Source organism: Cetorhinus maximus, chromosome 9 (assembly GCF_964194155.1).
Source record: "Cetorhinus maximus chromosome 9, sCetMax3.hap1.1, whole genome shotgun sequence".
Lineage (NCBI taxonomy): Eukaryota > Metazoa > Chordata > Chondrichthyes > Lamniformes > Cetorhinidae > Cetorhinus > Cetorhinus maximus.
The window spans coordinates 127,496,677-127,519,201 of record NC_135887.1 but is presented as its reverse complement, the minus strand read 5'-3'; the positions used below and the strand labels follow the sequence as shown (position 1 = coordinate 127,519,201).

General features: G+C 43.6%; 1 protein-coding gene across 3 annotated transcripts in view; it reads right to left on the bottom strand.

Moving 5' to 3' along the window:
* Nucleotides 1–22,525, bottom strand: part of LOC144685008 (protein kinase C-binding protein NELL1-like) — an 814,339-nt gene that overhangs the window by 334,157 nt on the left and 457,657 nt on the right. For all 3 annotated transcript variants that reach the window (XM_078549518.1, XM_078549520.1, XM_078549521.1), the window contains one exon: nucleotides 3,337–3,459. In XM_078549518.1, the coding sequence (XP_078405644.1) occupies nucleotides 3,337–3,459 (123 nt within the window). The remainder of the gene's footprint in view (nucleotides 1–3,336; nucleotides 3,460–22,525) is intronic.

Sequence of the window (22,525 nt, the reverse complement as noted above, 5' to 3'; positions counted from 1 at the left end):
GCGGAGATGATTAGGGGTGGAATTCCAGGGCTTCGGGTCTAGGAAGTTGAAGGCATGGCCACCAACAGTGGAGTGATTCAAATCAAGATGCACAAGAGGTCAAGATTTGAGGAGAACAGAGGCCTCGGCATGTGTAGGGCTGGAGGAGATTACAGAGGTAGAGAGGGGTGATGCCATAGAGAGGTTTTAAAACAAGGATTACATTTTTAAACTCAATATATCAAGGGACTGGAAACCAACATGGGTCAACGTGCATAGGGGTGATGAATGAACAGGACTTTGCAAGTTAAGAAGATGTCAACAGCTGACAGAATATTAGGCCCTTCCTGATCTCTTCTCGGGAAGAGAATCAGATTCTGGCTAACAAAGCACATTACCTACTCCCGTGGCTGATCCTTCCAATCAGCTGCTTCCATGGAGCTGCTCCCTCTCATATCTGTTTGTGTCCCATGTCTGCTGCTGAAGAGTGTGGCTGGGGAGCGTCATTTGAAAGACTGCACAGAGTTTTTTCAGGTAGCTCAGCTGCTTCGCCCATTTTACACCATCAACTGCACCAACGTGAATGTCAACGAGCAGGGTAGTTGTGGGTGCAATTGTGTTTTTTGAAAGGAGCAACAGCGATTTGGGAAATTCAAGGCCTACGTTTGAAAAGATCAATCCATTCACCAATATAAACGGTGCTCCCTTGAACTCCAATAGCTGCACAGAACCCGAACATTCCAAACTTCTGTCCACTGCAATCCCCGCACTATGCAAATGCTGTTTACAAAACTGACACCAGATCCAAATAAACACCCTGCGTGTAGCTATCTGCCAGAATCATGAGAAGTCCTACTGACATCCATCTGATCACCTATGCAACATGAGAAAAGAAGTGTCTGAATGATAGCTTCTCTTTTTCCATCTGTTCCATTTACATTTGAGGCTTGCAATTCTCTTAACAAGTAGAAAATTTAGCTTTCTCACACTCCCAATGTTGTTTTCATTACCAACATCACACAGAATATACACTTAACACAGAGCAGTCTGAGGAAGGAGCTTTGTGTTTCATTCTGCTGTTGATTTTTTTTTTTCTGGCCTCCTTTCGTAGCTGTACCTTGAAGAATTTGTTTGATATATATATATATGCTCCTTTGGGAAAGATTGTTCTGATTGCATTTGTACTGATGCGAGCTAATGCATTTAAGGCACTGTGGAATGTTCAACAACCAAGCTTTTTTCTCAATAATCAGTTGAAGGTATAAAACAACGGAAAGTGCTCAAAAGATTGACTGTAACGAAATTGCTTTCCGGCCACCAATGTAGGATGTGTAGGAGGTTAAAGCACATGCGTGCACCATGTTATTTCTGTTTGGAGCTGCCTGACAGGCATTTTTTCTACAACAAAAACAGAAAATGCTGGAAAACCTGCCGGGACCTGCTGAGTCTTTCCAGCATTTTCTGTTTTTGTTTCAGATTTCCAGCATCCACTGTATTTTGCTTTTATCTAGGCATTTTTACCGTGTTGTTCCTAGAAGAAATCAAAGCAGGAAACAGGTGCTCACCTTATTAATTTCTATATATATATATATACATGAAGAAAAATACCTCAGCCTATAAACAGGAGGAAGTACATTACAGCACTGGAACATTGGAACAACAAACAGCAAGCCATTCTGCACCTTCAGCCTTTTCTACCATTCTGTTAAACCAAGGCTGATCTGGGCCTCAACTCCATTTATCCACCTTTTTCTCATTATCCCTTCATGCCCTTACCTAACAAAAACCTATTGACTCCCAGGCTTGAAAATATCAATTAACCGAGCATTCATAGCCTTTAGGAGGAGAGCTTTTTCTTCCCCCAGATTTGAACTACCCATTTTTTTGAAAGAAAATGTCTCTCTTCTATTGAATGGCTGAGCTCTAATTTTAAAATAAAGCCCTCCCTTTTTCTGGGTCCCTTCAGCAAAGGGAATCATTTCTCTCCATCTTCCCTATCAAGTGCCTCTATCATTTTAAAAACCTTGACTGGGTTACCACTCGACATTCTAGACTTCAATATAAAGCACGCTTATGCAGCCTGCCCTCATAAATTAGTTCTTTAAGTCCTGCTAAACCTCTGCTTGCAGCCACTTCAAAGGCCAATATATCCTTCCTGAGGTGTGGAGCCCAAAACTGCTTCAGGGGGGAGTCAGAGCATGGCCCAACTCTTAAATCTTTAAAAGCTACTCTTTGACCAAGCTTTTGGTCATCTGACCTGATAACTCCTTCGGCGGTTCAGTGTGAATTTTTTTTTAAGTTTCATGGTAACTTTTTTTTTAAATCGCCTTGGCACGTTTTGCTATGTTAAAGGTGCTCTACAAGTGTAAGTTGTTGCTGATGTACAGGTGAAGGGAAATGAATGAGATCACTGAAGCTCCTCAAGAAAACCGGAGTGAACCAGGCACAAATAGGAATAGGCTAGGTGGTAAGTGTTTCTTCTTTACCCATGGAGTTGTGTCCTGCTGGAAGGTGTTGCCAGCTGGTGTGGTATGTGCTGAATTCCTTGCAATGTCTTCAAGAGGGAAGCAAAGCAAAATACTGCAGATGCTGGAGATCTGAAATAAAAACAGGAAGTGCTGGAAAAGCTCAGCAGGTCTGGCAGCATCTGTGGAGAGAGAAACAGGGTTAAAGTTTCGAATCCAGTATGACTTTTCTCCGTTTTAATCTTCAGAACATTAACTCTGTTTCTCTCTCTCTCCATAGATGCAGCCAGGCCTGCTGAGATTTTCCAGCACTTTCTGTCTTCGAGGGGGAGCTGGGCTGCATCTCGTCTGGGGCAGAGATCAGATCATACAGGAGGTAAGTGAATTAACAGTTAACGGACGCATTGTCAACATCCTGGAATCGTTTTGCTCGCCTGAGGAGGGGGTGAGGAGGAAGTTTACAGAGTTTTTTTTTCCTCCTATTGACCCTGAGTTTTTATTTGCCTCTTTCAGGATTACATGACTTGAGCAGGGATGGGGAAAAGAGTGTCTACTCATGCTGCTCCAGGCAGGATCGGAGTGGGCAGAATTGATGGACCAGCTAGTCATTTTCATTGAGGTCAAACATTCTGCTCTTCAGGAATATAACTGATTCACTGATCCGTTCAGAATTTGACAACTTCCAGGATTTTTAATGTTGCAATAGTTGTGCATCTACCAGTTTGAAAGGGGAAACCAGTCAACTGGAAAGGAAATTGTTTGAAAGTTCATGTACGCTTTTTTTAAAAAAGGTACTTACTTCGGCATGGGGGCTGTGGCACCTTCCAGTACTGTGTTCTCCTGGATGTGGACAGACATGTCTACACTTTTTAAATGAGCATGCAGTTCCTACCTCGACAGACGGTTCCATTGCCCACGTAGCCAGGCTTGCAGGTACATCGGTGGCCTCGGACTGTGTTTGTGCAAATTGCCATCTCATGACAGCTGTGCTGTCCATTTCCACATTCATCACGTTCTGCAGGAGAGAAAGGATTTTGCTGAAGTGTGGTGATCGACAGTGGTGCAGGTTACATTAGCAGGAGCCACAAAGGAAAAAGAATTGATTGGAAAGTAATAAATTGTACTGAGGACGCTGAGTTTACTGAAACCTAGTCCCTGAACAGATAGTCTTTAAGTGTTCGTATCAAAGATGCTCGTTTCTACCATGTTCATTATATAGATCTTTTACTTAAACTGCGGTTGAAGCAATCTTTGCGGTCAAAGAAAAGCACATCCTCTCAATTAGCTCTTTGGGTATAAATGTGCCTCCTTTTACTGCAACCAGCCAGCATGGAACTAAATGCAAGGCTGCTATTAGAAAAGTAGCTCACGTGTGGCTGAAGTGATGTAAGATTATCTTCTGCAGACGGTCTCGTAACACTTCAGTAAGTTGGAACTTTGCAATCAAACTACCTAGCTTACGTTAATATGAATCCAAAACCATCTTGCATCAATGTAGATGGTGCTGTACAACAAGTTTGTGAATCACAGGCAATGCATAACCTTATTAAAAAGTGTATCTGAGATAGAGCTGTTAAGAAAAATTGGAAATATAAAAACGCTTTATTCACATTTGCGTTGTAAAATGATGGCCTAGAAATTGAATGGTCCAGTTTTTTGAGCACTAAGTCTCCAATTGGCCCTGCTCATTATGAGCCAGAAGTGAGGCAAAAAAAAATGTAGGTGCCCATGATATATATCCGAAACAGGCATTAGGCCTTTTCCATATTCAAACAAGGGTCCTAATACCTGTTTGTGATGCCCATTGCAATACTGAGTTACCTTGAAGCAGCAGGTGCCAACTGTGTTCAAGAAAACTAGGGTCTATTGTGCCACAACATCAGTTCTTAAAGGGACAAATGCTGGCTGCAACCAGGAAGCTAAGTGTTTAAAACATACACACTACCTCTCCAGATCACTACCTTCTTGATCCCAGGCACTATTGTGCTTGATCATTAAAGACTGCTAGTCACCCTGTCCGATACCAACCACTGCTGACCATCCTAACGACTGCCCTCCTGCCCTCTTCCAATCATCACCCCTCCTATTCCAATTAGAAGCAAACACATTTCTTCTTAGGTAGTCCATCAATACCAAATCCTTCAACCAGCAGGATGCTGGAAACTCACTATGAACACCATATGATTGCTGAAAAGAGAGTATCGCGAAAAAACAGACACAGGATTATTTATTAATAATACATAATAGCTGTGGCTTGAAATTATGCATAATACTGAGAGGGATTTCCCAACGGTAAAATTCTGCTTCATATCTTTGTATGACAGCAAACAGATTAACCCCCTCCATACACACTAATAATGTGACAGTTGCTGTTAATAAATTTCAACTTGCTAATTGGACAGTTCTTTTATGTCAACACCTCAGAGAAACACAATGGCCCATTAAAATCTGAAAAGTGAAGAGCGCAACATTATTTTGCGAGAGTAGTATCAGAGAATTTCTTCGCTATTTTTGGCATGGTCACAAACAACAGCCAAATCTGTTTCAGTATAGACGGGGAAAATGCATATTCTGCAGGATGTGCACATTGAATGAATACCAGAAATGGCTAAGACTTGGGCCAGGATTTTACAGTCCCTCTCGCCTGGCAGGATATTACGGTCCCGCCGAGCTGAATGGAGGTTTAAATGGCTCGCTGCATCCGCCGGGGGGAGACACGCCGTGGTGGGGCTGTAAAATCCTGGCCTCAATATTTTAATGATAAGCTTTGCTTTTCCAAGAAGTGATTTCCATTCCAATGCTTGGAACATTAAATAATTAATAAATAACTATCGAGAATAGGCGTGAGATGCTACTTTTCTTATTCCCCCTAACAGTAGCTCTGACATTTTGAGGATCCCATCGAGACGGTAACATGGGGGAGAATTTTCCCCCCATCAGGGGGCGTTGTGCGGGGATGGGTGGGAGCGGGGGCGCCGATCGGGTCCGCGCTGGCATTTTACGTGGGCGGGCCAATTAAGGCCACCCAGCATGACGTGCGCCTGGAAGCGCTGAGCGCTCCCTGTGCGGGCTGGGGGGGGTTCCCTGAGTCGGGGCCTGCGCTTTTTCACGCGCATGCACCTCTGTGCCTCAGGGAAATTAGCTTAAGTTTTAAAAATCTAAATCAAGAAAAGAAAAAAATTTAAGATATGATCCCTCATGTGACAGTGTCACATGAGCTGGGACATGTCAATGAATTTTTATAAAAAATTTTATTCAATTTATAAACCCTTCATGAAAGCTCATCCTGTCCGTGGATGAGGTTCCATTAAAAATGTGAAGGCCGCCTGGGCTCTTCGCCTGCCCGCCAACCTTAAGGTTGGACAGGCAGCTCAGTTTATTAGTTTTATTAGTTTTTAAATGGCCTTAATAGGCCTTTGACAGTTCGGTGGGCGCGCAGCCAAGTTGGCTGCATGCCTGCTGAACTGAAAATTTAAATGACACGCAGTGATGTCGGGACGCACGTCCGACATCACCCCGCATCATTTTACACCTCGGCGTTCAGGCCCCGCCTCTACTCGCCTAAGATTCTGGCCGTAGAGCTACATTTTATGGCCCCCTGGGGGCTGGTTGGCAGGCGCGGGGGGTGGGAGGGAGTAAAATTGGGCACAGTACCATAGGCACCATTCCCGGCACCTACCCGTCCGCTGCAATTTAACCTGCGATGGGTGATGCATCGAGAGGCCCGCACGCCCATGGGCCTATTGAGGCCAATTAATAGCTGCTGGTATTTAATCTGTAGCGGACAGAGGCTGGCGCCAGGTGTAAAGTCCAGCAGCTTTCACTGAGCAGGCTAATGGTGGGCAAGGGGGCAGTACCTCCCTTAAGGGTCCTTGGGCCCTTCAGACGCCCCCACCTCAAGGTCTTTCTCATGTTTCCCCTCCCCTCATGCCCTGCCTATTAACCCCTCCACCAACCCCCGTCACCAGGGCCTGTTACACTGCATTACCCACCTTACCTTTGCATCCAGCTCTAGCAACGATCGCCACTGGGAGCTGGATGCAGTCCCAGCCGTGGCCATCCCTACCTGTGGCACTACTGGGACCAGAGACCTGCTGGCTGCTCGATTGGCTGACAGCTCTTGGAGTGGGGACTTCCTTCCCAGATGAGGGTTTAAGTCTGGCCCTAAGCCAATTAACAGGCCAAGAGTTGTCGGGTAAGATGACCAGGCGAGAGCAGGCATGCCCCGAACATTTATGCCAGGGGTGAGGATGGCAGCCCTGTGTAAAACCCTGGCCACAGTGCTTTAGCTGTACGACTGACTTGAATACTAGGATAAGATATTTCAAAGGTTGTCTTTGTCCCTAGATCATTGCTTTCGATGCCTTTTTCTATCCAATCGCTGAATGCAAGATGTTGAGAAAAGTTAATTGGAAGGGCACAAAATCTACATGGTGACCTGATCACTATTCTACATCAAAAATAATACCTGCTCTCACAGGAAGCAGAGTCAACTGCAAATTTGTTAGAGCTGCAATCTTTCATTGCATCTGAGACTCCAAAGTTAGGCCAATTAGGGAGACGTTCACCAGCTCAGCATTCAGTACACACTCCTATTATTGAAATAAATGCTGGGAAAGTGCCTGTGGGTCTTCTGCCTTAACCTGTTTGTGGCTTTCCATCTTCATCAAAGATTGTCAAGCAAACAGAAACTATCCATATCTGGACAGTTTTTTTTTACCATTTTGATGCCAAGAACTCAAGTGCCTTGTTTATAAGGTCACCTGACTTCATTTATTTCAAGGCTATTAATTTCTGGTTTCAGTTTTGGCCTGCTGTTATTTGGAACTAGTTACATTTAGAGGTTTTCCAAAACAGTTTTACACCTGAGGCAGGATTTTCAGTTTGGCGGGAACCCGCGATCAGTGGGTCCGGGAGGGGCCGGGGAACAGGCCGTCGACTGCAATCGGCCCCCGACCGCGTTTTCACGCTGGCTGGCCAATTAACAGCCAGCCAGCGTGAAAGGCGCGCTGAAAGGCTCAGCGCTGCCGGGGTGGGGGGCGGGAGGAGGCCAGCGCGAGGGGAGAGCGCACAATGAAAGCTCCCTCAAGGCAGAGAGCTGCCCCAGGGAGCTGAAGAATCCAAAAGCCATAAGTAAAGAGCTTAAAATGCCGGAAAAAATGCCCACGCATCAGGATCAGTCACCTGCACATACGGATGATGAAAATTCTGTCCAAACATTTCAATTTTTTAAAATTAACATTGGAAACTTCATCCCGCCCTTGGATAAGGTTTCCTCAAAAAGGCAAAGGCCGCCAGGCCGATTCGCCCACCCGCCAACTGTCATGTTGGTTGGGCAACGAAAATTCTCTGTCAATTACAACGTTAATGGCCTTAATGGGCCTCTTAATTGTCGGTGGACGCGCTGCTGGCTCTTGCATGCGCCCACTGACTGAAATATTGCGCAAGTGCGCGATGACGCCACTCGCCCGATGTCATCAAGCGCTACTTCACGATCGAGTGGGTCGGGCGCGCACCCACACGCCGAGCTAAAATTTCTGCCCTTGGACACCAAAAATCGCTGTTCCACATCTTCTGCCAACTCATTAAAGGTATCATGGTTTTGCAGTCAAAATATTTATTTTGAATCAGTTCATGCTTTCAGGGAATGCTATTACATGCCAGTGAAGCCATTAGGAGCCACTAACTGTTTTGTATCTTTGACTCGGATTTTGCAGTCAGTAACGAAGCAATGCACTCGCCACTGATCTTGAAGAGAGTTTCCCACAAAGATTTAGCCATCTTTATGGTGTGGATTTCCCTTTCCCCTGATGTCATTTGGAATCTGGCGTCAGTCAAGGGGTTCTGCAGGCGTCCAGCAACAGCAATGTCATCAAGCCAAATACATTGGAGTGTTCTCACAAACAACAAACCATGAAGTATACATCGCCGAATCCATTCATTTTTAATTTATATTACACAGACAGTGGAATAAGTGACACAAAAACAGAATTACCTGGAAAAACTCAGCAGGTCTGGCAGCATCGGCGGTGAAGAAAAGAGTTGGCGTTTCGAGTCCTCATGACCCTTCAACAGAACTGTTCTTCAACAGTTCTGTTGAAGGGTCATGAGGACTCGAAACGTCAACTCTTTTCTTCTCCACCGATGCTGCCAGACCTGCTGAGTTTTTCCAGGTAATTCTGTTTTTGTTTTGGATTTCCAGCATCCGCAGTAGTTTTTTGTTTTTACCTCAGTGGAATAAGTGATTCGACATAGACATGGGATTAAGGCAAATAGCACAGATGCATTTAAGGGATGAACACATGAGGGAGAAAATAATAAAAGGATAAACTGTGTAAAGGAAATATCATTTTTTGTCCGAATATTACTGTGGGATACTGAAGTAGGCTTGTGTGTGTATGATTGTGTGTGTGTGTGTGTGTGCGTGCGTGTGACTAACCTAACTAAACTAGAGACAGTCAAACTGCAAGGTTTGAATCATCAAAGGGGTTAAGTGTAAAACGGGCGTTTTGAAATGGAGATGATTGAGCAAAGATAAAGGCCGGGGTTTTCCGGCCCTGTCGCGGGTGGGACCCGCCGCATGCGAGGCGGCGCCCCAGCTAGAATCCATTGACTTGCGGCAGTACCAGAAGGTCATGGCAGCGGGTGGGTGCGGAAAATCCCGTCCAAAGTCTCAGTAGATACAGTGTGAATGGAATTTGCATTTGTAGATAAGTTAAGAGGTTATTTGAGTTTCAAAGGGACATGATAAGATGTTTTACAACTGATGAGATAAATAAGACAACGTTATTAAGTTTATTTTTCCCAAAGATTTTTATATTCTGGGAAAAGTAACTTCCAAAGCAAGGGTGAAACAATGGGGTTTACAAGTCAACAGGGAGAAAATATATTTAGAGAAAGATGGAAAGCTGTATGGTGTATGTTCATGTGAGATCTTGAGAGTTGGACTGTGTGAAATAGACCTGTGGAAAAGCAGTCTCTAGCCATCCCAGATAAGTGCTGGTTTGGTCCAGAGTGCAAGGTTTTGTTAAACCTTGGAGTTCAATTGTCCAGTGAGAGGGAGAGAGAAGCTGTAAAATACCTCCCTTAGAGTAACAGTGGGTGCTTGTGGTAATATTGCTGGATGTTTTATAGATTAAGAATCTATTCAGGCTGTTGTGTGAAAAGGGGTGTGTGGTTGGGTGTCTAGGTAAGTAGAAATCCTTTGGGAACTGTTTTAAGATTAAGTTTAACTGTGTAACTGTAATCTTTTGTGTGTTTATTTTTTTCCTTTTCTTTTGTTAATAAATATTTTAATTTAATCCTTAAAATCTCCAAAGATGGTAGTGGACTCTTTACTTCTGACTTCAGTGTATGTACATTCTCATAATAAATACAAATTGCAAAATTGTTGTGAAAGCTTGGCCAAGTCTCCCTTTGGGATTTGGTCAGCCTGGCAATTACCACCTACCATATCATAACAGCTGACAGATGAAGGTTAGATGTAATATGGTGGGAGGACCAGTTTGGCCAATTTTGATGCTGTAAATTCTAAGTAAAGTGTAAGTTAAATGCCTGTATTATATACAATGATTACAAGCAAGGTATAGGATTCAAAAAATTGTAAGGGTACAAGGTGGCTAAGGGCACAAGAGATAGGAGTATGAGCAGATCATTCAATCCCTCAATACAATCATGTATGACCTTCTCCCTCAACTCCACTTTCCTGTCCACTCCCCATATCCTTTGATTTTATGAATAAGATGGTCAGAAGTGCATTCCGATGGATGGATACTTGCCCATGTCACTGCTCAAATTATTCCCCAGCCAACATGCCAGGATGAGCCAAGATTAATTTATTTTTCACTTCATCTTTGAACAATCTCCAAGAATGATTTTGAGATCAAAACCATTGATTTAGCTTTAAAAAATTAACTTGTTGCAATGCGAATCTGTGTAGTTTACCAAGCTGCCTCACTTACTGCCAATTTAGCGGCCCTTTCTCCAAGGACCCCAGTAAATTGGAAAGCACGCTTTACTGTCTGAGAAATTCGAAACACAGGTAGCACTAAACAGGCCTTCACCAGTTAAGATCAATAAGTATGTTAATTATCTGGGTTTAAACTCACTGTCATCATCCATCACTGGATATTCTTGTAATTAACCCAATACTTCAAACATGAAGGAGGCAGTCAGAAAAAAAATTGAAGAGCATCAAAACAATTTAGGAAGTTAAATTAAACTCTTAAAATGACCACAGCCCACTGAGAGTTTTCTTCTCTCTGAAGGTATCTGCACAGCCAGCCAGCTCTGCCATTAGGAAAATAGTAGTCCACTCTTATAGATTGGCATTTGATGATTTACAGCTAAAGATCATGACAAAGCATAGGGGAGAAAATGATAGAGGCTCTGCCTGTAATTTTCGACAATTCTATAGAAAGCTAATTTCTGCTGGAAGACTGGAGTGTGGCAAATGTGACCAGCCACTTCAAGGAAATGATAGGCCAGCCAGTCTTACTTCAATTTTTGATAACTGGCAGAACACTGACAAGAGTATAACACAATCTCATCTCTAAAAAGTGGAATGTAAAGTCACACGAACATACGTCCATATGAATCAGGAGCAGGAGCAGGAGCAGGCCACTCGACATCTCGACCTTGCTCCACCGTTCAATGAGGTCTGATCTGACTGTCACCTCCCACCTACCCCTGATGACCTTTCACCCCCTTGTTTATCAATAATCTATCTACCTCTACCTTAAAAATATTCAAAGACTCTGCTTCAACTGCCTTTTGAGGAAAGGAGTTCCAAAGACTCACTACCCTCTGAAAGAAAAAAATTCTCCTCATCTCTGTCTTAAATGAGCAGCCCCTTATTTTTTAAAGAGTGACCCCTTAGTTCTAGATTCTCCCACAAGAGAAAACATCCTCTCCACGTCCACTCTACGCAAAGTCAACTGGGCAACTGTGTGTACTCTTATGTTAAGTCCAGTACTTCTTTTACTCTGCAATGCTGAAATTCTTTGAACCAAGCTCTTTAAAAAAAACCTTCCTTGCCACAAAGCTTTAACAATCCAAGTCAGGAAATGCAAACACAATCGATTGTAGTAATTTATCAGTTTGCACAAATGATCTTGTAACAAATGGCATTAAACACAGCACTGGTTTCATCCATATCTTAAAGGTAAAACATTGGACTTATTGAGTTGAAGGGAATCAGTGCTGAGGAAATGGACCAATGCTATCAATAAGCAACTCCAGGCTAGGTATGACGCTGGTCAGAGCAAAAAAATAAATCTCTAAAGAAAACACAGCAATGAACCTTAATCTAGAAGTTCAGAAAAACACTCCCTGCTGCACAAGTCTGGCATTTCCATTTTCCACAGGTCACCCTTTCCTAAGGGGCTGTCTGAACAAGATTACTAAATTTAGTGCCAATTAATGAATTATGGGCAGTCCCACTCAGAGTTAGATTAACACTGCTCAAACTCTTTTCTTGAGATTCATACAAGCTATTACACCACAAACAAAACTTTCACACACCTATCCGAGCAGCACTGAAGCTCAATTCCTGGATGTGGATCAATGCTGCTCTAAACGGCTTTTTACCCAGTACACTGACAAATGACCTAATATTGTTATAAACAAAATGATACATTGCGGGCTTTTACTTCAGACCAAGGAAACAAAGGATTTTCATGGCGGAACTGCAAAGTCACCTTTCCATGGGAATTGACAAAGATCTTCACAGTAAACCTGCGAGTGAAAGATAGCAATAATCTGAAAAAATTCAACCCCTAGTCGTCGAACAGATAATTCACATCAGGAGCCAAACCTTCTCTGAATGGCTTAGCTACTTATGGGAGGGAGAAAATCCCACCAAAAGGTATTTCTACAGTAGCTTTGCAAGGATAGCTCACAACTGCAAAAAATAAAATTGTGCTAAAAGAAGCATCAATCAGCTGCTCTCATATCATGTGTGATCTACTACTGTCATTAAAGAGGAACCAGAGTACAGCCAGAATGCTCAAAACCTTCTGGCTTTTGTGGAACATTATACGCCTAGAAATCTGCTGTGGCAAAGAAAGGAAATGAAAGCCACTAAGTCTGATAGCATCAATACCGAACGGACTGAAATGAAGAAATGCTTAAAAAATGGAGCTAAATCCAGAGCCATTAAAATGACTTTCTATGATGGCGGGGACATTGGTGTGAGGCCCAGTGAGATTATCCACTTGATGGAAGAAGCTTGCAAGCACTTCAAGTTGTCTCAAGCTCACGTGCAAAGCTCTGCCACAATTGAAGAGTCATAAGGCTGGATCTCCCCACTGGAGACAGGAAACAGGAGCAGTATCTGGCTTTGTGTCAGAAACCTGCCTCCAGTGGGAGCTGACTGAATTTTAGATTTTCCCCGGGGTGAGCCCTTCATTGATATGCAGACGGGTTTCCTGTCCAATTAAAGCCAACGGGCGCAGGAATGGAAACAGGCTCCAGACACCCACAACAGTCATCACTGAGGCTGCTGCTTGTCCTCAGGAAGAGAGTTTGTACCAGAGCCTGTGCTTGCACCACAGGGACCTGAGATGGTGGAGGGCACCATGAGGGAGAGGGGGGCAGTCCTCTTCCTAGAGGGTGGTAGGAAGTCACCCCCCTCCGTGCAGCAGGGGCAATTCTCTTTAGCATTATCTCCCTCTGCAGGACACCACCTGACCGCTCCAAGCACTGGATCCAGTACCCTCTGAGCCTGTGTTGCCCAATCAGTTGTGATGCTGATGTGTTGTCTAGCATTAATAAAGAGGTCGTCTGTCACCTGGATGATATTTTCCAAGGAGAGATTGAGAACACCGCGAGTTTCCTTGTAAACGAGGCCGGAGATGCGTTTAACGCCTCCACGATGAGCGAGACGGCGAATGGCGGGTTTAGTGATTCCCTGGATATTATCTCGGAGGACTTTCCAGTGCCGTTTAGCACCACCTTTACCGAGACCTTTACCACCTTTGGCTCTGCCAGACATCACACCCGGAGATGAAGTCTTGTAATTCTGTCACCTGGATGATGTACTGTCGTGCAGCCACCCGTGGGATGCTGCGGAGATCCACAGCTGACGAGGGCATAGATGTCTGTGGCCATCTGTCTAGAGAGCCACAGTCTCCTTTGGCACGGTTCTTAGTCATCTATCGGTCTTTTTGCCTCTATCCATAGATCCTGCGCTCATGGCGTTATCTCCTTCTCCTCGTCTAGCCTCCTGATGCCTGGCACTCTGCACTTCCTTTGCAGGCTGCTGCTCCTCACCTCCAATGGCCTCAGTTTCTGAGGCTGCAGCACCCATTTCCAGCTGCACCCTTCCTGGTGCTCAGGTGGAGCCAAACAGCTTTTCCCACTGTTCCAATGCCAATATGATGCCAGGCAATGCCAGGAAGGTGAAAACCCCCCCCCAAACGACAAAGTTCTTATTTCTGGCTCCTCCCTTGACCTTTAATAGAATTTTAACTACAAAGGAATAAGCCCTTTAAACTTTAATTTTTAATTGCCTTTTAAAACTCTTTCCATCTCCTTGACATGTCCTTGCCTCCATACAGCTGGTCTGACCAGAGAGCTGCTGAACTCCCCGAACAATAAAATAATTAACAGAGATAGGCTCAACAATGTAACTCAGGTCCTTAATAGGACCAGGCCTATTCCGAGGCCCACTTCCTCCCCTGACTTCAGGGAAATGCAAGAGGGTGGGAATGAAGGCGGGACTTCCGGCTGTGTGGCTCGGCAACCATTTTTTTCCTTGGTCCCACCTCCATTCCCGTCCAATTGGGGCCAGGAAAATTCAGCCCATGTGTCTCTGTCCATCACTATTCTCCACTGGATGAGGTTAGATTGCAAAATTTTCCTCTAATCTTTGGCTGCAGGGCCACTTGGCTCTGTCTATAATCTGCTGCTTTTGGTGTTTAGTATGTAGGTTGGCATACGCTGTAGTTTTACTAGGTTGGTACCTTATTCTAGGGTATGCTTAGTGTTGCTCCTGACACAATCTTCCATCTTCCCACTCAGCCAAAGATTGCCCAGTATGATGATGGCAGAGGAGAGGGGGATGTGATGGGCCATGAGATGATGTATTGTGATAACACATAATCCTACTACTGTTGACTTCTTTCAGACTTTTACTAATGCTAAATTGTAGGCTGCTAAAATTGCTCTAAATGTGTTCCATGTAGCATGGAAGTAGTGTCACATTACATGTTGAGGATGTTCTCACTGTGGAGACAAAGCTTGTTTTCACAAAAGCTATGTGCTGTCATTTCTAACAATGCATCTTCAAAATGCAATCTATTTCTGATGTACTCTTTCCTGAATGCGAATGGAACAATGCCACTAAGACAAATGATGCACTAATCTACAAGACCGTGATTCTGATAATCACTTGTACCTCCATTATTTAGATGAAACATAGTGATCAAATAATATTAAAGAATCATAAAGCTTTACTTCAGATTTGAGGAGATACACATCCTATGTTTTCTATTGCTATTGAATACCATTAATAACCTGTTCCTTTATGCAGTAACTACTAACAACAGCACTGTTCTAAGTCATGATTTCTTTGATATGTTAAAGTGTTGTTAAGTCTCCTCAAGAAACCAGTGAAACGCACTTGAAAGCTTTCTAATATAAACGAAAGGGAACATATCCATATCAAACCACGATGCCTTAATCTGATTGTCCTAACATTTCATTAAAGCTTTAAACCAGCAGATGGAGAAGCATTTAAAATATCCCCTGTTTCATCTCATGATTAAATAACCTTCAGTCAGAAATGTCAGTTATAATTCGCAATGAGTGGAGAAAATGAAGGGGATGAGACTGTATATTTGGGCTGTACGGTTGTGGGAAATAGGCACCTATACGTACTCCTATTTGTTGAATTGCCTATTGAGGAATGGATGGTTGTTGAATGGAGTCCAGAAACTGCCTCATTCATTGGGTGGAGGCTGGGATGGGCAGTTTTCACCAAGTTGCATTTGTACACTTCTTTGCAGGTGGCTTTGAACAGGTATGGAAGAAGGCTTAGGACCAGGTCAGGCACAAAAGGTCAGAAATCTATTTTTTCTTGCCTCCCCCTTGAAAATAAATTTTCCACCGCAGGAGCTAATTTCCCCCTTCCAAACTTTTAAAATCCATCACGAAAAATATTGGATATTATCCCCTAAAAACACAACTGATAGAATATTGGATATAACTGCTGAAGTCATGGCATGCTGCACTCCCATTGCGAATGCTTCCTTTCATATGTCATAAACGAGGCCATTGTGTTTCAGCTTTCACAGAAAGACTGAAGTTCAATCCTAAAACATCAGTAAAAACCCTGAAATCCAATGTAATAAGGTATTTAGCTGATTCAGTCACTTTAAAGTAGTGACCTTGGTGATCAGCCTTAACTCAGGTCTGTTTATCGGATATAGAGGAGAGGGTTACATTTGGTAACTCAGGCTAATAAGTTCAACATCAGCGGTGGAAAAACTATTAGAGACCGTTGTAAAAGACAAAATATTCTCTCATTGAGGAAGCACGGGTTAATAAAGCACAGTCAGCATGGATTTGTTAGACAAATCGCGTGTAACTAAACTGATTGAGTCCTTTGATGAAATAGCAGAGTATTGATGACGGTAGTTTAGTAATTACTTTCTACAAAGACTTTCAAAAGCATTTGATTATGTGCCACATAGCTGACTTATCTGGGAAATAGAAGAACATGGTAATAAACAGTGGATGGTAACGGGGGTACATAATTGGCTAAGGAATAGGGGGCAGAGAGAGCGTGGTAAAAAACAGAAAAAGCTGGAAAAACTCAGCAGGTCTGGCAGCACCTGTGGAGAGAGGAATAGAGTTAATGTTTCGAGTCTGTGTGACTCTTCTTCAGAGAGTGTAGTGATGTTTTCCTAATTGGAGAGAAGTATGCAGTGGGGTTTCCAAGAGCATTGCTTTCTTGTTAATATAAATGACCTGGATTTGAGCATACAGATCACAATTTTGAAGTCTGTGAATGGTACAAAACTTAGCAACGAGTGAGCAGCATTGTACCAGATTTCGGGAGGACAGAGGCAGACTGGTAAAATGGAGAGAGGCACGGCAAGTGCAATTTGATGCGGAAAAGAGTAGAGTGATACACTTTGGAAGAAAGAAGAAGGAAAGGTGGCTGAACTTTGAGGGAGGTGCAAGAGCACTGGAGATGAATATTCACAAATTGTTCAATTTGGCAGGGCAAGTTGAGAAAGCTGTCCAGAAGGCTTATAGGATATCTGGCTTTGCAAGATCCCACGACCATATGAAATAGGAGCTGGAGTTGGCCATTTGGGGAGACTGAAAACAAGGAAGTCATGTTAAACCTTTACAAATCACTAGATAAGACTCAGTTGGAGAATTGTGTACAATTCTGGTCACCACATCTGAAGAATATCAATGCTGTGGAGAAGGTGTGAACGAGGTTGACTGGATGATACCAGAGATGAGGAGCTTCACTTGTGTGAAGAAATTGGAGAAGCTGGGATTGTTTTCTTTACAGCAGAGAGCTTAACAGCGACCTAATAGGAGTATTAAAATTTACGAGGTCTTTTGAGAGAGCAGATAGCGGGAAACTGTTCCTTCTGGCAAGTGAGTCAAAAACCAGGGGTCACAAATTTAAAATAACTGGCAAAAGAATTGAGGGGAAATTGGGAGAAATTATTGCATACAGATGGTTGCTAAAGCCTGGAACTCACGACATAAAATGGTGGCGGAACTTGATTCCATAACAACAAGGCAACTTGATATGTATTTTGCAGGGTTATGGGGAGAAAACTGGGGTTAAATTGGGCAGCTCTTTCAAAGAGCTGGCAAAAGCGCACAGGCCAAACGGGGCGTGCCAATCTTTATATGTGGCTTTGAATTGCCAGCTCTTCAGCAGCTGGCTGTCAGCTTATCTGCGCTTTGAAGATTGGTGTCTATGATTCTCTTGAGACTCGGAGGAACAGGTTAGTACTGCATTATTTTTGGAGTTAATGTTAAATACAGCGTACATTAAGCACACATTCTAAAATCAAGGAAGAACACACCAGCAGCATGCCCTATTGAAAACGAAGGAAAGCCACACCAGCACACTCTATCATCATTTCAATACAAAATGGAAAGAAGTGCAAAAAATAAATGAGTTTCCAATGATGAAAAAGACCTTCTGAAGTGCTTCATTTCACATGTAGATTACTACTCATCAAAAAGGCTGTGAATTTATATTCATCACCTCAAAGCACATATAAATAGTCACATGGGTATTCCTTCAGTTAGTAAAATGAGTCCTTGCACATTGACATAATCCACTCAACATTTTCATTTGAACACAATGGGCCTCATAGAGGAGTCTTTCAACAGTGGCAGCATCAGTGTAATGGCAACATCCATTTCACCAGTGGAAATATAAGTAATTAGCGGTAAACATTAATATTGTAGGTATTTAGTAAATTAGACCACAGGTTTTCCAGGGCGTTGCTTCAAACAAAACAGCTTTGATCAGTAAAGTTTGCTGTCTGGCTGTGTTCCACAAACTGCAACTCCAACACAATAGTATAGCTTTTTGTTTCCATAAGAATCACTTGCTGTCAATTGGACACCTTAAATCATATTAAAGTCTGAAGCTGCTGGCAGTTTATTGCTCAGGAATAATAGATCCAGTTGCTGCTTGCAGACACAAACAGATGTCAACACTTAAAAATCAGGTTAGGGACATAATGTCTGGGGACAAACTCAACCCCACTGGACAAGTTCTTTGTATCTGTAGCACGCAGATGCAGGTGGGCAGAAATGCAATTATCTTAAGTAGCCCTTCAGCGCAGGAAAACAAAATCAAGTCATTTACAAGACTGATCCCCTGCCATAAGTGGGTTAGAAGGTTGGCAGTGTAAATAAGCGGTAGTTTTCCCCTTCCTGAAGTTGCTTTAGATTTTTTTTATAAACAAACTATAAATAATCTTTGTTATGACGGATATGTGTACTAGCAAGGGCTTGATCTATTTATAGTGCAATTGGATGTTGCTGCCCACATTATCAGGCATGGACACTTGAGACTGCAATGGACCCAAGTCGCCTGGGTTAACATAACATAGTAGCAAAGATCTGGGAGCCACAACACAGGCCGTAGGCATGCTGTTTCCTGACAACTTTCATTCAAATCAGCAGCTTTCAAATCCTTAAAGGGTTTGCAACACCTGAGCAATTTCCAGGTAACACAGTGCCCCAAGTGGAGCAGGATGTGAATGGAAATCAATGACAGAAATAGACTTCGACCCCTGTTATATTTCCCCATCCCAGCCCTCCAGAGAGTACTGACACCCAACATTATCTCTTTATTCTTGCTTGGGAGTCACTGGCAAGACCAGCGTTTGTTGCCCATCCCTAATTGGATTTGAACTGAAGTTGCTTGCCAGGCTATTTCAGGGGACAGTTAAGAGTTGACCACATTGCTGTGGGTCTGGAGTCACATGTAGGCGAGATGGGTTTTTAAACAACCATTACTGAGACAAGCTTTCAATTCCAGAAAGCTGCTGTGGTGGGATTTGAACCCAAGTCCCCAGGACTTCAGCCTGGGCCTTTGGATTAGTCCAGTGACATTACCATTACACCACCATCTCTCCTCTTAGCAAATGAGCTGACCATACTTTAAAGGGGAAGTCCATTGGTAACTGGGTAGGTGCACGTAACATCTGGCAATGCCAGTGGCGCAATGCGTTGGATGATCAGCCCCACAGTGTATTTCATATCCAAACATCTTGAAGTGCTTTCCCACAATCAGTTATTCTGAATGCTTAGAACAACTGAAAAAGATTTCACGTTTATTACTGCAGTCAATAACAACTGGTCTTCATAAAGCACTGGAAATATTGGAATTATCTTTTAAGTATTTAAGTAACCTGCAGTTTTTGGATTTATCAAGATAAAAGTGCATAAGACAAAATTATGAAGGAAAATAACATCATCTGGAAATGCAGAAAATACTGGGGGTGAACTTTCACCTTCATCGCCTGGGTAATAATCTGGTGAAGCAGCTTGCCCACCTCTTGTAAAATCCACTTGATTTTCATTCCACTGATTTCAGTAGGATACAAATCAGGTAATTCTCCGACAGGTGGATGATGTACTGCACTAGATTTGTACCTAGGCTGCAAAGGTGAAACCTTAATACACATTGATTTTATCTTTTGCATGCAGAGTCCTCTCTACACCACAACTCTATGTCAAATATGTCACCTCTCAGTCAGAGCTTGCCACCTCCTCATAGCACGAATCCAGTCATTCCTCATTTCACAGTGAATGTAAAACCTCACAAATCCCCGATTACACAAATATTGAGCCATAAGATGTACCCCAAAGATGTGCTCCCCCACCCCGGAATTTCCCAAGGATTGCACGGCAATTGCCCAGGAAGTTCAAATTCCCTTTGGATAACTGCTTTGCATTAGGAACCATCCAAAAATGCGATTTAAATCGCAAACTTCGGATGGTTCTGATTGGCATGCAGCAATAAACACCTAGAAAGAGTTAGAAGAATTAAAACTACTTCTAACTTCTGGGCAACTTTGTACTGACCCATCCTGGGACTCCACCCACCCCTCCACTACCACCCCCAACTACTTCCCTGACCCCCTGTGGGACTCCACCCAACCCTCCACTACCACCCCCGACTACTTCCTGACCCCCTGTGGGTCTCCACTCACCCCTCCATTACCAACCCCGACCACTTCCCTGACCCCCTGTGGGACTCCACCCACCCCTCTACTACCACTCACCGACTAGTCCCCTGGGCCCCAGTGAGACTACCCCCCGCCCAACCCCTCCCCTACAACTACTTCACCGATCCCCAATAGGGCTCCGCCTCATTACCCCCCCAACCCGATGCTTCAAGGGATACCCCATCACTCCCCTGACCCCCCAAGGGACTACCCCTCCTCCCAAGAGAACCCTCAAGGAACTCCCTCATTCCTCCTTACTCCCGAAGGACCCCCCCCATCATCCTCCCCTCCACCGCCCAACTTCCGACCTCCCACCCAAACCCAGGCCCGACGCCAAACTTTCCCCAGCCCCCCAACCCCATAGCGACCATGGATCTCCACCCCCTCACCTTCTAGACCTGACACTCAACCACCCCTCCCCCACAGACCCCCTCCAGGCCTGACCTGACGCCCCCTTGCTCCCCACAAATCCTACCCATTCACCTTATACACTTTACTTCTCCTGGCTTATCAAAGGCCTTTAAGTTTGGCTGGACCTTTAAACACACCTGGTTTACGGCAGCTGGTGTTGTAAAAGGGGGGATGTGGCTTAGTTACCTGCAACTGGGCTGCCTTCGATGGTAGGCTCCGGGTACAAATTGGATTGCACAGGTCTCGCCCAGCCTGAGTCAGAAGGTCAGGAGAGATAGAGTCGCCTGGATTTCCAGATAAGTATCTTACTCAATAGCCACTCCATCAGAAGTTCAGGCCCATTGTAATTGTTGACCAGAAAAGAACCCTTTTCTTAATTTTGTCAATATATACGTTACTTTAATCCTCAAATATCTGAACTATTACTTCTGTGATATCACTCCCTGCCAAATTGTTGGTAGATCCAAGAGCCAGCATTTTTTGACCACGTTATCTTTAAGAAAGCTTGCAGTGAGAAAAGGCAACTAGCCATCAAGCTCAATCCCTCTACGGACTTGCAACCTCTACTCCCTAGCAGAGCAAGAGCAGCAGGTGCATGGGAACACTTCCTACAAATTGCACACCATCCTGGCTTGATCATGGTTCACTGTTCCTTCATTGTTCCTGGGTCAATCTCCTGGAAACCCACCCCTATCAACATTGCAATTGTACTTTCACCACACACACTCTGCAGTGTTCAAGAAGACGACTCACCGTCACCTTCTCAAGGGTAATTAGGGATGGCAATAAATGCTGGCCTAGCTAGCAACACCCATATCCCGAGAACTGTATTTTTTTTAAATGACCAGTTTGACCAACAAAACTTTGCATTTACACTTTAATATAAAGAAACATTCCAATGCATTTCACAAAGATACGTAGAAACGATTGGTGAGCCAGTTGGGACATTAGGAGGGCTGATCAAAGGCTTGAATATAGAGGTGGAAACGTTTTCACATTTGTGATCTAATTTTTAAATATTCATTGAGTTTTCTTTTAAAATACTTCAATTGTGTAATTCCTTGCCAATTACATCCAGATTTTGAAATTACACCTTGTGATATCAGTGGACGATTGATTAATCATTATGGGGTCAAAATTCTGGAACTCCGTACCAAACAGCACTGCAGGTGTACTTTCAACCGAGGACTGAACAGAACTGCAGCGGTTCAAGAAGGTGGCTCAGTATAATCTTCTCAAGAGCAACTAGAAATGGTCAACAAGTGCTGAACTTGCTAGCAACCCCCATATCCTAAGAATGAATATTTCATTTGTAAAAAGCCCTTGTCATGGAATCTGATTCAATAATTTAATCCTTTTACAGTGCTTGCAAGCACAAGGAATTCTGCTCTCCTATGACTGGCCACATCTTAAAGATTTCAGCCCATGCAGCATGATGCTGGAATAACACTATTGAGATACCAGGCACTGTTGTATCACTGTCCTATTGTAATATGAATAAAAATCTGAATCTCAAAAATGATTATAAAGCATTTTTAAAAAAACTTTTTTTGAACAATCATTTTCCTCTTCCTGCTTTCTTCAATATTTATTTAACATTTATTCGACATTATATTTTTTTACCCGTACCTCCTAATTTAACTTATATTTTACCTTATTCCTTGGTGATAACATCTGTCTATCTCGGGAGATGATGGGCTACGCCCAGGGCGTGTGTCACTTCCATATTGAAAATTGTCTGTTGTGGCTATAGAGACCAATTCATGAATGGTAGTCCCTTCGCCGGCTGGCACAGATGAATGGTAGTCCCTTCTGCGGCTGGCACAGATGAATGGTAGTCCCTTCCGCGGCTGGCACAGATGAATGGTAGTCCCTTCTGCGGCTGGCACAGATGAATGGTAGTCCCTTCTGCGGCTGGCACAGATGAATGGTAGTCCCTTTCGC